Raw genomic sequence first — 16,526 nt, 5'->3', positions numbered from 1 at the left:
TTGAAGTTAGTGTTTTTTATTTATTTTAAAGATTGCAGTGCCTTGTTCTCCTTGGCTGGCCAGTAGCTCAGTGTTTGGGGAACAGAGGAGGAATATTTCTCCCAAAATGGCAAGCAGAGGTAGAGTTGGAGAGACATCATACAGTTTGTAACAACAGCTGAAAGGAGCAAAACTAACACTTCCTGCTGTGACTTTCTGTAAATTCACCGTGGGATCCTCCTTGCATCACCCTGTAGAAGCTGTTCCATCCCACAGAGCAAGGGTGGTGTAATTGCCGTCGCTGCTGGGACAGGTGTGACTCACAGCACTCCACCCTTGGCCCTCGGTAGTGTGAGCCCCAGAGCTGGAACAACACGGCTGCTCCTGGCCCTTGGCACTTACACTCTCTTGCTAAATCAGAATGCAGGAGGGACTTTAGTTCTGAGATCTTTGTATGACGCTAGGACACCTGCAGGTACTACTGAGAGGACGCTTTGGTTGTGATATCACAAGATTTAGGGTTTCTAAAAGCAGTTTCTTGAGTTAACCATAACTGCAGAACAATGCAGATAAATGTCTCTCCCGTGCTAACACAGAGATTGTTCAGTATTTCCCTGCATTGTTTTTAGGATGCAAATATAAACTAACATGTAGCTTGGTGTACTGCTGCTTTATGACATTCTTAATGGCTCTTTTCAATAAACAAAAGTATTCTGGAACTGATTAGAAGATAGCAGAGTTTCATGGAGAGTATTTAACTATCCTCCTGAAGCTCTGGTATCTAAAAATTTGTAATTGTTGTTCTGAATGTGAATAATACTCTCAGAAAGTAGGTAGAAGGTAAACAGAACTGAGTGTTTTAAGTCTGAATGAGGTATTGCAACAGTCTCAGGACTGCTGTAATGCTGTATAAATTGGTTAGTTGTCTCCATTCAGAGATACTATTTCCCTCTCCTTTTTCCTTTACAGCCCCCCTCATTTTTTTTTCCCCTTTCAATGTCTAGGTGTTTCACTTAGCTTGTAGTGTGATGGCTCTTGCTCACATGGTTTAAAAGCTTAAGGTGCCTGTGCATCTTCCCAGGTATATTTGATGTGCTGATCTTAGTAGCAATAACCTTGTGTGAGTGTTTTTAATAAGTTTCCAGGGTTGTTCTAGGTTTGTTAGCCATTTTTTGGTACAGCGCGTTCCATGTGTGTGGTCACATTAAATTAGTTGCTGCTTTTGCACTACATTCTTCCAGCATTCCTAACAAAAATGAGGTCACTGTGGATGTGGGAGCAAGCCAGCATTCATCTGCAGTTGTCTCATCTCCCTGCTGCTGCTCTGGACAGCTCAGCTGGCTTAGTAGCCCAGCCTCATTTAAAAAAAAAAATAAAATAAAGTTGTTTCACAGCTGTAACTGATTTCGTATTAAAGCTAAAAGAGAGGTGTCTATACTTACACCGTGCATGTAGAAAAACCTCTTGCTTGCCTGGTTCGTAATGTCTGCCTCTGCAGAATTTACCCACTATCTGCTCAAGAAGCTGGGGGCAAAAGAACTGCCAAGAAGCGGTCAGCTGGCATGAGCATGCTTTTTTGTTTGAGCACTCTGGAGACCTAGGCCTTGGCTCTGTTTGTTCTTGGAAAATTACAACTGGGTGACAGTGTCTCACTGTACTTGTCTATGCTATTAGGAAGAGAGTAGGAGGATGCGGCTAGCATATTGTTTAAGATTGTTTTCAACCTTAAGTCACAGGCTTTGGTAGTGCTCAGAGGAAGACTGCTGCATGGAGGAGGGAAGGTGCTGAGCATGTTTAGTCAGCTTCTTTCAAGGTCCGTGTCTTTCACTGGGCGGTGGTAGGTTGGAACTCGTGTTAGAGGTCAGCTGGGTGCAGGTAGCGGTGTTACCCCTGCTTCTGCTCTTTCAGGTTGCACGAGAATGTTTTTACATTCATTGTTTTTCTGTCCTTTGACAAGGTGTACATGCTTACTTGCTTTTTCTCTCAAGGTGTGTACAACTTACAAGATAGCAAAGCCAATCAAATGAGTCTTTCCAGTTTCAGAGTCATATTTTAAATGTTGGGAGATAAAGGATACATCCTGATAACTCTGAAACATGGAAAGGATTTACAAATTATGCAGTAGTGTACTAATATGGAATTAGGTCTACATTAAAGGTGAATATTTCCTGACTTCACAAGTTTTTGGGTATTACCTTATATTCATTCAAACTCATCTCTTTTTTCCTTAATCCTGAATTTGACTGGGAGAATCATCTGTAATCCAGTTATGCAGAACTAATGTTGGCCTATGACTGACAGTCTTCCTTAGATGTCCCCTTGAAGGTCAGAAAAAAGAAGAAAGTGCAGAGATCAAGTTGCTTTTAGTTGTAAGCTAGTGACTGGATTCATCTGTGCAACTCTTAAACATAATAGTCTGAAACAGACAAACACTCCTTGGTTTATTGGTGCCTGCTGAAGGTTATTTGAAACAATCTTTAAGAAGTTTGTAACCCATTGCTGGAAAACCATTAGCTCAGGCTATAGCTTTTAATATGAAATAAAACATATTCAGAAAGTTGTTTGTCTTGGAGTTAATGAGGAAGGAGAATGAGTGGACTACAGCGTCACAGGAAATAGCACAAGGCACTCAGTCGTATCTACACAATGACCTAGACGTGTGATTCTTGCTTCTAAAATGTGCTAGGTGGAAGCTACAGAGACTCAATACAAATTGAATCATAGAACCACAGGATTGTAGCATGGTTTGGGATGGAGGGGACTTCCAAGACCACCCAGCTCCAACCCCCCCCCTGCCATGGGCAGGGACAGCTCCCTCCAGACCAGGCTGCCCAAAGCCCCATCCAGCCTGGCCTTGAGCACCTCCAGGGATGGGGCATCCACAGCTTCTCTGGGCAGCCTGTGCCAGTGCCTCACTGCCCTCCGAGTACAGAATTTCTTCCTTATTTCTAATCTAAACCTACCCTCTTTTAGTTTGAAACCATTCCCCCTTGTCCCATCACCACACCCCCTGACACAGAGTCCCTCCCCAGCTTTCCTGTGGGCCCCCTTTAGGCACTGTGAGGCTGCCGTAAGGTCTCCCTGGAGCCTTCTCTTCTCCAGGCTGAAATAGCAATGCATGTACCATAGCTCCAGCCCCACCTGCCTTGAGTGATCGACTCCCACGTTGTCTCAAGTGTCTTGCTCTTTGTTTACATGTGAACTAGTTCAGACAGACCTCAAGTGTGTATACACAGGGAGCAGCCAATCTCTGGGTTGCAGTGCTCATACACCTGTAGTATTTTCTATGTGAGGGTCCTAGAATGCTTTAAAAATATTTGTTCAGTAAAATGATTGTAAAAAAAACCTGCTGGCACCTGAAGTGTGAAACTGTCCGGTGTTTGCAGCTGTGACAAGAATGTGCACCTTACCAGGGCTGTGGCAGAATTCTGCAGCGGTGTGAAAAGATGCTGAAAATATGATTTTTCACACATCTGATATTTGTTCAAGTTTTTCTCTACAGCTGTAAAGTAGTTGTGACCCTTGGTTTCACCTAATGTGAGGAAAGAAGTAAGTTAAGGTGTACCTGTAAAAGACACTTTTTTGTTCCAACATTGAACCCAGGCTGCTCTGTGCTCAGGACAGTTTGGTCTGGTCTTAGTTGTCTCCAGCTCACCATGGCATTTCAGCAGCGGGGCACCTTCAAGGCAGACAACAAATAAACGCTTACTCCAGCCAGGCCCTAGCTGATGGCAGCAGGAAAAGAAGCAAGAAGGTTCCCATGAAAACTCCACCTCTTATGGGTGGTGCTGCAGGAGTTCAGTGGGTAGTCAGCAACTGTGAAAAGCTTTGTATTTCCAGTGCCTGTCCTGGAGGAAGGGGAATCTCACAGTGTCTTCTGTTACTGACAACTTCAGTTTTAAACACAGAATTTCTGTTTGCGGTACTTCTTTGTCCTTAAATTCCCCCTTGCATTTTTAGTACTCAGTCTGCAGCGTGCAAGGCTGGTGGTGGAGACAGCAACTGACCTTGCTGTTGCTTTACCAGAGATGGACTTCTCATCTTGCTGGTGAGGTCTTAGAAGCACAAACTCATTAAAAATCTGGCTTGTGACCTGTGTCCTCAGAAAGGTGTGAGTCCTGCCACATGACATACTTTTCAAGTGCCCCAAGATACTGAGAGTGTTTTAAATTGGGGAGGGGGAAGGGGGGAGAGGAAGAAAAAAAAAAAAGAGGAAAATAAAAATAACACACTAGGGCTAGCTAGACAAAGCTATGTTGGATTTTAAACAGGAAGTCTAAGCAATGAGAGCTAAAATGAGAGTGGTGAGAAATTATTATTGTTCGTGTACAGCAGGCATTGTTTTATGATCAGTACAGCCTTTTTATCTATTTATAGAGGCAATTCAGGTTTTAAAATGTAGGAATAATTGTAGAGAAGGCTGACATAAGTGAAAAAATGAATTATGTTCAAATAAAAAAAAATGCAACTGTTTGAGTATGTGGTAATTGGTTTTTGTCTAAAGCTAGTTATTGTTGGCCTCTGCTTTGGCTAATAATAAACTTATTCATGGAACATTAACTCACACTTATGTGTCTTCATTACATTGTTTTAATTCCTGCTATTCATAATTTAGTTTTCACACTTTCTTAAACGTGTATTGCATAGTACCTAAAAGACTTTTCTTTGATCTAAATCTTAACTTTAACCAGCTGACCTGCATTTTTGTTTAATAGGTGCTTCTGATAACGTCTGATTTTATTTTATTTTTTTGAACTGAAGCAAATGTAAGAGGTAGAAGAGCATACTCACTGCTGTAGTAATTACATCTCAGTACCTTAGAAAACGCTGCTTGGCAAGCAAGCTGAAATGCATTTTTTGAGTTGGCCTGATTCATAAATTGTCATCTCTGCTACTTTGAGAGCAGAGTTTTTTTTCTGTTAGTGTTCCATGGGCTATCTTCTCTGCTATTCTCCCTGGCAAATCCTGACAAACCTCCAGGGGAAATCCTGCAATATTTCTGCACCAAACACTCATCACCATGTAGCATACACACAGAAATCTTACAGAACAGATGCCCCTCCCAGATGTAGATCCTGAGATAGCTCTTTGGATTTGGAACCAAAATGAAATAGCAGACAGTTCTATTCTCGTGCTGTGTTTCTTATCCACTGTTCTGCTGAAACTGCAGCAGAATAAATCTCTGCATTTGATTTAAGGGGTAACAAAATGATGGCTGTTCTCCCACTTGTCCGAGGGGCTCTGCACCAGGATAAACTGGTGTTTGTCTCATGTTTAAACTATACACTTTAACGTCAAAACAATCACTACAGATTTTTTTTTAGTCCAATCAGCAAGTGGATCAAAAGCAAAAATGTTCACAAATGTTCTCAGGCGAAGCTATTATTCATTTACTTATCTTCTTTTCCAGTCCTTTGAATTCTTCATATGGAGACAGGACGGAAAAGACCTAATTTTTAAGCTTATTAGCTTTAGCTAAAGTCTTCTGTGTCCTAAATGATTTTGGTAGAACCTGGTTGACAAATAACTTAAAACCTAGGTAATTGAGGCTTTTTGTTTTCCAACAACTCCAGCAGTTCAGTTTTGTACTCACTTATCTGTTCTCTTCCTTTTGAGAAGAGGAAATAAAAACCTACCTGTCCCCATGAGAATTCAGTATGCATATTCAGGAGTGTGCATGTATACGCTTGCTTTGCATAAGCTGATGGTGTCCTCAAACAGAGGAGGAGACCAAAATCAGTTACTGCCAGTCCACTTTGGGATCAAAAAGCCACTTGTGCTCGTTAAAAATGGTCAGCTGTTGAGTTATGGCAGAGCAGTCTGAGTCCTTGCACATGTTCTTACTTGCATGCAGTTCCACTCCTTGTTTCATTGTATGGTGTTCTGGAGTAATAAAGAAAAGGGAGTAAAGAAATGGAAATTAGACATTAGCTACTAGAAGCCTGTGTGACAGGTACAGCACGGTGAAAGCTGCTTTGCAGGTATAAACCTTTCACTAATGGCTGGACAAAATGCCATTAAATTTGTGTGGATTGTATCCTGTGGCTCAGTTTACAGGTATAAATAAGTGTCACAGAGATGCATATCTCCTCAGAGGGTTTTATTTCTGCCTTTGCTCTTGCATGCAGGGAGGAAGATGAGTATTCAGAGCTGCGGTCAGAGCTCAGCCAAAGCCAGCATGAAGTTAACGAAGACTCACGCAGCATGGACCAGAATTCTGTTTCTGTACCGGAGAATCAGTCCACCATGGTCACTGCAGACATGGGTGAGTGATGCTTCTTAGGAGACACAGAATCACAGAACCATACAAGATCCTGAGTTGGAAGGGTCCCACAAGGATCATCTAGTCTAACTCCTGGCTCCACACAGCACCATGCAAAAACTCAAACCCATATTTCTGAGAGCGTTGTCCAAATGCTTCATTGAACTTCAGCAGTCTTGGTGCTGTGACCACCACCCTGGGGAGCCTGTCTTAGTGCCCGACCAGCCCCTGGGTGCAGAACCTTTCCGTAACCCCCAGCCTGACCCTCCCCTGTCCCAGCTCCATGCTGTTCCCTCGGGTCCTGTCGCTGTCCCCAGAGAGCAGAGCTCAGCACCTGCCCCTCCGCTCCCCTCGTGAGGGAGCTGCAGGCCGCCATGAGGCCTCCCCTCAGCCTGCTCTGCTCAGGGCTGAGCAAACCAAGGGACCTCAACTACCCCTCAGACGCCTTGCCCTCCCTTCACTGTCTTTATAGTCTTCCTTTGGACCCTCTCCAGTAGTTTTATGTCCTTCTTGTACTGTAGCACCTCAAACTGCACACAGTGCTCGAGGTGAGGCCACACCAGCTCAGAGCAGAGTGGGACAATCCCTTCCCTTGACCAGCTAGCCATGCCAGTCACTGCTGACTCACAGCTTGCGTGTCTACCAGAAACCCCAGATCCCCTTCCACAGGGCTGCTCTGCAGCCTCTTGTCCCCCAGTCTGTATGTGTACGTACAGCCAAGGTTGCCCCAGCACAGCTGCAGAAAGTGGCACTTGCTCTTGTTGAACTTTATGCAGTTGGTAATTGTCCAGTCCTCAAGATCTCAGTGGTGTCTTCTCATAGCAGAAAGACATCCTTGTAGGAGAAGTACATCATAGCCTGCGAAATGCCAATCAAAACATTTGTTGAGGAAATAAATAAATCAAGGCTGTGTTAATCAAAGCAAATGCTGGAACTTCTCCATGACTATGAGCTTATACTTGAAACAACCTCTGTGCCTTTATGTAGAACAGCTACAGAGTCTCAAATGGAGCAGTCTGTTCAAGAGAGCTTATGATTCTTAGGAAAGAAGAGGAAAGATCTTCCTTTTCTTCCCTGGGTAAACCATATTCGTGCATGAGAGCTTCAACGGGTGACAGTATACACAAGCAATTATTTTAGGAAATAATTGAAAACAGCAGTTTTAAGTCTTCTTGCAGAACTTGGTGAACCTTAAACATCAAGCTATTAATTCTACAAGGGGCTTTTTTGTCATGTAACATACAATATTTTGCTTCAATACATAGGACACTGTAGTAAAAGAGTTTCCAATTGCTTGGAGCAGTGCAATTTATTATTGAGAACTTCAGTATCTTTTAGAAGAATTGACTGAGAACAGCCTGACTTTTGGGCACACTATTTATTGCCCTCAAGTGGAGGTTAATGACGTGTTGATATTGTAAGCAACCATATGCAAGAGATTTTCTGTATGACTTCTTAAATTGAACTGAATACACCAGCTCCTGAACTGTACTTGTTCATAAATGGAACACCTGCCACAGCACATTTGTATCGCAGTGTCTTGAATTTCTAGAAACATTTCTTTTACTTTTTTGAACCACAAATTTCAAACTAATTTAGTACTCAGCATTTATTTTGCTGAAATATTTAGGTGAGAGCTTTGGTTTTGTTCCTCATGGGAAGGAACTGAAGTTGTACATTAATGGCAAGATGTCTTTAAGTTTCTCCTAACAGTGGGAAATATGGAAATAAAATGAAATACAGCAGTGCACAAAATAAGAACATTAACTAGGAATTCCTGTGTTTTTCCATGTTATCCTTCTGTGCATACACTTTGTCCGTTCCGGGTTTTGTTTCATTATTCCTTTGAAAATAAATCCTTTTTGTATGTGCATGCATGCAAATATATATATATATTGTCCTTATATTTTAGAATCATAGAATCATAACTAATAACTGTGTATAGCCTTGCTTACTGACCTAACAGAATGAGCATCAGTGACTTAATAAAAAACGTAATATGTCATGATACACTAATGTATTTGGATATGTTGCTCAGTTGCTACAGGGAATCCAACAGCGAGAGCTAAAACTATGAATGTTCCTCAGTATGTCTTGCAGAGCTTGTGATCAGGTTATTCTGATTTCCTAGGTAATGGAGGTCTCTCATTATTGTAATCCCTTGTCTTCTGGGGAAAAAAATGTTACTGTAGGAGCAAAAATGAGCATACAAGGCCTTCTGTGATCATTGTTTGTTCAAATGACAAAATGTTTTATATAAGATGTAAGGGAAACAAAGGAATTCAAGAAAACAGATATTTTTACAGTTACACATCCTGCATGGTATATGCCACTCATAAATACGTGTTACTATAGGGATTTCTGGTATTCTTAAAACAGACAGGTGGCTGTTAGTCTGAAACTAGTAAATACGACTTCAGGAGTAGAGGTTTTGCTTGCATGTTGCCCGTTCCTATTTATTATATGATACTGTGATGAATTCATTATACACTCTTTTCTTTTGGTCAGCAGTAGGTTCATGTTTATATGCATTATGCTGTGGAGGTATATTTTTTGTAACGAGTTTACAGTATTTAGTTTCATCTCATCCTTTCATCTGACCTCTTTTAGTCTTCTCTTGTGTGAAGATTTTTTAAGGCAGTCTAAAATAATCTGATGTCTCCAGTCTATTAAAGTTCAGATATAGTCCAGTACCAGACTCCTTTATGCTCCATTAAGCACCCCATCCATGAGGCTCATATTAGATTCTGACTGTGGCAGAATGCTTGGAGCAGTAGCGTAGAAATAGCACACGGCAGCAAGAGTGCCACTGTTTTTAATAAGGTATAGGAACTGATGATGCACTGCTGTCACGTGGTGCACTATTCATTATTGCAAGCTCTTAACCAGTAAGGCAGAAATACCAACCATCGTGTTTGAGAGAGAGCCTAAGAGGGAATTTCACCATGTCTGCCATAGAAACTACTGCTATCCATCACCAGAATGTGAACATCATAATGTCATTGAATGTACCAGGCAGAAGACTTGTTGAACTCACAGAGAAAAACCTTTGAGGGTAATCAAATCATGATAGTAGGCCATGAATAGCAAAAAGAAGAACCAGAATAGAAGTGGCGTAACATAACATTTACGATTAAATTTTAAATTTGTAATTATAAATTTAGATTTTAAATTGTAAGTCTCAACATTTTGTCCTCTGAAAAAAATGTTTTTGAACTGTGAGTGTACACTGTGGATAAGTAGGGGGAGTGTTACTTGTAAGATTGAAGGTAACTCTTGTTTTCTGTTGATGTAGTTATATATTTAAGCTGTTCAGCTGGTGGGGAGGGGACATCAGATTATCAGGACATACTTTTAACAAAAGGAGCCTTAGCTGTTCTGCACTTCATGGATAAGAGTTTGTTCTTTAATTGAGTCACTTATTGTTGCAATGTAACATGCTTGTTTTGTTTTGTTTTGTTCTAGATAACTGTAGTGACTTGAATTCAGAACTGCAAAGGGTGCTGACAGGTCTGGAAAATGTTGTCTGTGGGAGGAAGAAGAGCAGCTGCAGTTTGTCGGTGGCAGAGGTGGACAGACACATTGAACAGCTCACTACTGCCAGTGAACATTGTGATTTAGCCATTAAGGTAACAGTAACATTAGGCTCTAAATGTGTTGTATGTATTACATGGTAATACTCTGTAGAAATAGCACTTCTCAAATCAAAATGCATCACAGAAATCAACTCTAATTTATTTTATGTGTTGGATAGGTAGTAGTACACCTGCTCTACACTAAATTCTCTGAGGCACAGGAGGAGCTACTAATAGACTTTTGGTATCTAAACAGGAAAGTATCTGTCTTATATCCATTTCAGAGATAAGAGAAATTAGGACACTCGTCAGTTAATTTACTTTCTGAAGGTTAATCCTGAAAGTAAGTTGTCACTTTTCCCAAGGTCACACAGACAGTTAATAACTGGTAACTGAAGGCACAGTATGCAATACTTGCTGAAACTTGGAGGTAAAATGCCATAAACTGTACTTAAGTTGTGACTTTGATGCCTTAAAATAGTAACTAATAATTTAAAACAAAACATGTGGCATATTAATTTTAATGGGGAACAGATAGTTCAACTGATACTTGCATGTCTTGTTTTTATTATGCATATAACAGAATAATAAAAAGGAATGCCTGGTATGACACGTATTAGAGTACTTGCTACATATGGAGGAAGAGGTGAACAAGTTTGTTGTGTTAGGTGGAAAAGACCAGCGACTCAGTTATATCAGAACAATTGTATTGACACTTTGCTCTTGAAGTGGGGAGATCTGTGACCACTCTGAACTGCTGAGATAGGCCTTTGGTGTGTAACTGGAAAAAGTCTCCTCTGCTCCTGGTGGTGCCTGAGGAGTATAATTGCCTATAAAGAAATCAATGCTGAGTAGCAGTTTGGAGAATGGGTATGTATGAGAGAGACAGACTGACTCCTGGATCTCTTGGGAATGGTCTTAAATCAGCTTATTTGAGTGTCTCAGAAGATTAGGATCAATACTTTGAATGTTACCCAGCATTTTCTGGAGTTTTAGGATTAAGTGTTCTCAGAAGTCTGTACTCAGAAAGAGAGAGATTGTGGATCTTGGAAAACTGGTAGAAATTGGTCTATGTATAGTCCCCAGAGGTATCTGAAGTAAGAGGAGATGAGAACTGTCTCAGGAAGAGGATTCAGTTAAAAAGCCAAAACAGCTGCCATAAGCGTTCCTCTCAAGCTTTTTGTTTTAGGCACATTATTTACTGTTGATTCAAATTAACTGCAATGAAACTTTTATTGTTCTGAGTAACTGTTCACAGCTTCTTCCTGGTACAAAATGTAGTCTTCCTCTTTTCACATAATCTCATAGCCATTTTTGGGCCGTGGAAGGGCAATGCTTTTCCCCACTGTCTGTGCTGCAGAGCCTGCAATTTTTTGTGTTAGACAAGTGATAGCATGCAAAGGATGTTAACCTTTCAGGAAGATAAGACTGTCATGCTCAGATTGTGAGCTAGGGAAGCGTGTCACTGATGTTCTTATTATAGCAATACCAACATGTAGAGCCCCTGTCTGCAGCTACATCCATGGCTGCAGGTTGTTTCTCCTTTCCTGCTCTTTCCTGCTTCCTCAAATAGAGAACTGAGAGACTTTTAAAACAGATGGGATCATGAATGCAAAACTGGAACATTCTGTCATGTGCTTTGATGTTGTCTCTTCTCTTCATTGGTGGGCTGTTGCCTTTAAATGTTTTGAATCTTTTTGATTTAATGGTTAGATTTCATTGTTGTTGATTTTTTTAAGGCTGTTCCTGCTAAATTTTCTTGTTTGTTTGTGCAAGTCATGTGGCCCTAGCTAGTTCACATGTTTCTGCCCCACAAAGAACAAGAAGACCTTGAAATGAGCAGATTGTTTGATAAACTGGACAGTTACACAGCTATCATTTGTTTTAGAAAATTTCCACAGAATATGCTGCTTAATGCTTCAGATGTTTTGAAGAGTAAATTCCTATCGGACCCAAAAGCAGGTACCAACTGCTAACAAACTAGTGATTCAAAAAGTTGTAAATATTTCTAAACCAAATCTACTTAAAACATGAAAACAGCTACCTGGGTTGAACTGAAAATCCACCTGTCTGGTAGGAGATGTCAATGGAAAAACTGCATCAAACAGGACATTCATAGTATGTCCTTATCCTCCTTCCTTCATACATGCTTCCACCAAGTGCAGTTAGGAACAGCTTGAGCCAGAGAAGTTGTCTTTGAATTTAATAGTCTTGAGTGTCATTCTCCTTTGTGTTTATTTCTGATGGTTTTTGGACCCATCTAAATTGTTGGCCTCCATAAATTCTGGTAGGAGTAAGTTCTACCATTGAGTTTGGCCTTATGAAAAAGTGCTGCTTTTCTGCATCTTTTACACCTGATACTTGCTGGCTGATTGATCTAACATCATGTGCATAACACAACACCTCTTGTAAGAGTACTGATACAGAGAGTACTGATGACAGTGTCAGAGACAACACTGGAATTACCACGATATGACTTCCTGCCCTCTGCTCAGAGCATCATTTGTAATGCAGTCTGTGAAATCAGGCTGTAATTCAATCTGTTAACTTAGACCTGAATTTATCTGCTGTGCAGCAGCATGCCTGTTAAAACTGCTCTGAAATACTGCTTTGAAAAAAAAAAAAAAAAGCCCACACACGCTAGTTTAGGGAGCTATATCCATGTACCATAGGTATCTTGCTGGTCATCAAACCAGGGAACAGTGGCAGTAGTTCAGTCAGCAAAAGGATATTGGTCACAGCAAAGCGAGGTAGCATGGAAGCAAGCAGAAAGGTCCCTCATTTTTTTTTAAGGACTGTTGGGCAGCCCTTAGTATGGCTGTTAAGCCCATGCTGATGCTATCACTGCCTGAAGTTTGTAGTTGTGCAGGCAGCAATGGAGGGTGCAGGGAAACAGCAGCAGCAGCAGCAGCCTCTCTGTCTCATGATACCTCCATGGTCATGAGCCATTGCTGCTGCAATGTTGTTTCAATGTTGTTTCAATGTTGTTTCAATGTTGTTCTCTGCATATCACCCACAGTGGAGCTCTGAGGAGGAGCAGAGGCTCAGAAAATTAAGGGATTCTCTAAGAGCATGGGGAATACGGAAGAAAGAGACAGCAGCAGAGCTTGGCATTAGTGGGTTGAGGGAACAACAGGGAAAGTGCATGAAAGAGGAGAGGAGGTTTGGGGGTGAAAGGGAGTGGAGAAGACAGCAACAAAGAGGCACTCTTGAAAATAAAGCTGGCATCATAAAGAGAGAATGCTCCTGATGTTACAAAGCTTTTCTTCATGTTGTAAGATTAATTGCCAGGCACTTACTTAGAACTTGAACACCTCATCAAGTTGTGTTGAAACAGTTTTACCTTGTCTGAGACCTGTAGGTGCAAGTGGAATTAATATAAGGAAGGACTGTGGCATCTTTTGTCTTACAGAGATAATGCAGCACATTGTTCTGTAGAAAATAAATTGAAGCTTACTACCAAATACGTAAATAGAATTATGATTTAGATGCTCTGTCAACTGGATTTTATATTGATGACTCTAAATGTACAGCAGTTTTAGAGGGGAGAGAGGAAATATGATTTAAAAGAATAAACTGAACCTGACTGCAAAAATTTTGTCCCTACTTTTTCCACAGAGTCTAATCTTGAGTTGGTTGATGGAAGTAGGTTTTGTTTCCTCTTGTATGAGTGTTTTTTCATTACCACTAAGGAATTTCGCTATATCCAAGAAGTATTTAACATTAATGGATTGAAAACAATAAATGACCATCTTTTCATTATTATGGACAAATAATGATATGTCACTAATATGTCACCTTAGTGTCACACTGCTGAAAATACTGACAGTATTTCTAGCAGAAAAAAACAGTGCTGTTTTCAGCTTGGCTTGTCCTTTTCAGCTGTACTCTAGTTGGACCTTTTATTCCCTCTCTATTTAAGGACATAAACTTTTAATCATTTTTGTTATATATAAAAATAAAATTCTTTTTGTATAAAACAACTAAATGGGCTATTTTTACCTTGGTATCTGACTTATTTATCTTACATATTACATTTAAAAGTACAGGTCTTAGCTGTGACATATTATTGGAATGTCCAATGAAATGAAATTTCTAGGTTGCTTCTAATGTCATATGTTCGTTTATTTTCCATGTCTCTTGTTACCATGTAATACAGATTGATTTAAAAGAGATTCAAAATCTCATAAGGAACAACTGGACATTTTTTCAATTTTGCAAAGGTCCTGGATAAGTTAGTAAATTTAATGCAAGTATAGCATATGTTAACTGCATAATAGCGTAAGAACTGCTTAGAAGTAGTTACCTGAGTGTTAAGAAATTTTAAGACATTGAATGATCAGTCTGACTTAAAGTTTATGCATGGCATTGTTGACTTGCTAGTGTTGTGTGCATGAAGGTCAGTTCCAGCCCGTGGAACTTGCTCCATCTCTTCTGTGTTGAATAGTGCCTGTATGTCATAGTTATGAATGAAGGAATGGCATGGGGCATCCTAAAAGGCATGAAGTCCCACAGTAACCCAGCCTGTTTTCGACAGTAGGAGGGCTGTAACATCTTTGAGTACTGTGTAAGCCTAGCCAATGTCTGTTTTATTTCTCTGTGCCCTCCAGGAGAGATTATGCTCAGGGACATGGGAAAAAAGAGTCCTCTGCTCTGTACTCTGTTCCTTGCCCTTTGTGTGGAGTTGGTCTAGTGTTAAGAAAGGCTCCGTGCCCTTCACATGCAACCACAGGGTATGGACATGCTGCTGCTTTCAGCCTGTTAACCAGGCAGGGAAGGAACAAGCACAGTGCTTACCTGTAGCAAGTACTCATTAATTTGTTTTAAAATGTTTTGAGATGAAATTAACAGGGACTGCTGTCATTTGTGGGTATTACAAAAGTAATAGAGCCAGTTTGCGCCTAAAACATCCCTTGGCTTTGGTGTTGGTCAATACAAAACATTTTAATAAAATGATTGTTCCTAATACCAAACGAGAGGCAAACTAATGGTGTTGTGGGACTGGGTGTATGCACATGATTATATAGTTGTTTGTTACACATTTCTGTGCTGTGTATCATTAGTCTTGTTCAATCACATTTGCTTCTTTCTCTTTTATGATGACTATTTTTTGCAGACAGTAGAAGAGATCGAGGGTGTACTGGGACGTGACCTTTATCCAAATTTGTCTGAAGAGAGATCTCGATGGGAAAAGGAGCTTGCTGGCTTGCGGGAAGAGAATGAGAGCCTCACTGCCATGCTGTGTAGCAAAGAGGAGGAGCTGAACAGGACCAAGGCCACCATGAACGCTATTCGTGAAGAAAGAGACAGATTGCGTAGAAGGGTAAGACCTTATGAGTGTCTGAATGCTGCATAGATGATCACTTCTTACAGGGGAAAACTAGTCTGTGCAATGTTGTCATCAGAGCAAGTGTCCCTTCCATTGTGCTTCCTCTACTGACTTAAGGATTTTCTGTTTTTAAAGCTGAGACATATAAATGACAGAGCTAGGACAAAACTGAACATTATTGAAGAAGAGTATGTGATGAATAGGCAAGGTGTACAACAATCTGGAGTCAGAAAGCATGTGCTAGCAGGAATTCTGATATTCATCTCCAGTGGAGCATATGTAACTCATCTATAGAGAAAGCAGATGTTCATTTAGTGAATTTTCCTGTGAGGCATGTTTTTTCCTGTAAACAACAAATATTGCTTTGTTTTTGATGGGAATTCAATTTGTGATTAGGAGAAAGAAAAAGAACAGGACTCCTGTCACTGGGTAATAATTCTCTGAACAGAACAATGTGTAGTACCAGCCATGTTCTGTTTCCCTGTCTAAGTTTTATGGTGCTGCTATTTCAGATAACAGCTTTGTGTTTTGTGCAAAGTCTTAAGTAAGAAAACTGGAAGTTTGTTTACAGAACAGAAAGATCAAGATAACGTGACCGTAACGTCCGTTACTTTTATAATGCGTTAACTTTGTCCCTGTTATATCTGCAGAGTTTTAGTGAGATATCAAATAATTTTGTTATTAAAATATGGCTGTTTAAAATTCATGCTTAGTTTGGGTAACAATTTAGACCACTCTACCTTGTCAAAATTACAGGAAGTGTTGCTCTTTACTTAGTGGCAGCAGAGCAAACCTTTATGCAAATACCATATTTCTGAAACAACATTATTCTGTAGTGACTGTATCATTTTGGCATGAAGCTGCATTGTGTGAGACTTCAAATTTTCAGATACCAAGACACAAATTACCTTTGCAAAACTCTCTAGCTTCTCTTAATACTAAGTTACATAAAGCAAGACCGTTTCCAACTTTTTTGTAAAATGCATTCCTATTATATACCATAAGTGTAAGTACTTTTCAGTCCTGACATTTTTGGACTGATTTTAGACTGACACTTTTCAAATAGAAGCAGTACCACGTTGAGCTATGGAAGCTGTATTTATGCATATCATCGGAGTTTTGCAGGGAGCGGGGAGAAAAGAACAGAAGTGTGTGCTTGTGAAATTTACTTAGAAAAATGCAGATATTGGTACTAGAGGTGATGTAGATCAGTATTGGGATATCATACAAGAAAAAAGTAGATGCCTCTGAGGATAGAATTAATACAAAAAGAATTACATTTCAAGAAGTATGGAGTAGAAGTTCATGGGTTTAAAAGATTGATAATGAATTTATAATGACAACCAGGAGATCCTCAGTTAAAATAAATTTAAAAGGGAGG

General features: G+C 40.2%; 1 protein-coding gene across 6 annotated transcripts in view; it reads left to right on the top strand.

Moving 5' to 3' along the window:
- The window catches only part of MCC (MCC regulator of WNT signaling pathway), a 197,050-nt gene that overhangs the window by 135,191 nt on the left and 45,333 nt on the right, over positions 1–16,526 (top strand). For all 6 annotated transcript variants that reach the window (XM_084504442.1, XM_084504443.1, XM_084504445.1 and 3 more), the window contains 3 exons: positions 6,108–6,244; positions 9,707–9,870; positions 14,933–15,139. In XM_084504442.1, coding sequence (XP_084360568.1) covers positions 6,108–6,244; positions 9,707–9,870; positions 14,933–15,139 — 508 coding nt within the window. The remainder of the gene's footprint in view (positions 1–6,107; positions 6,245–9,706; positions 9,871–14,932; positions 15,140–16,526) is intronic.

The sequence above is a fragment of the Aythya ferina genome (assembly GCF_964211825.1).
Source record: "Aythya ferina genome assembly, chromosome: Z".
Lineage (NCBI taxonomy): Eukaryota > Metazoa > Chordata > Aves > Anseriformes > Anatidae > Aythya > Aythya ferina.
This window is presented reverse-complemented; position numbering and strand designations above follow the sequence as displayed.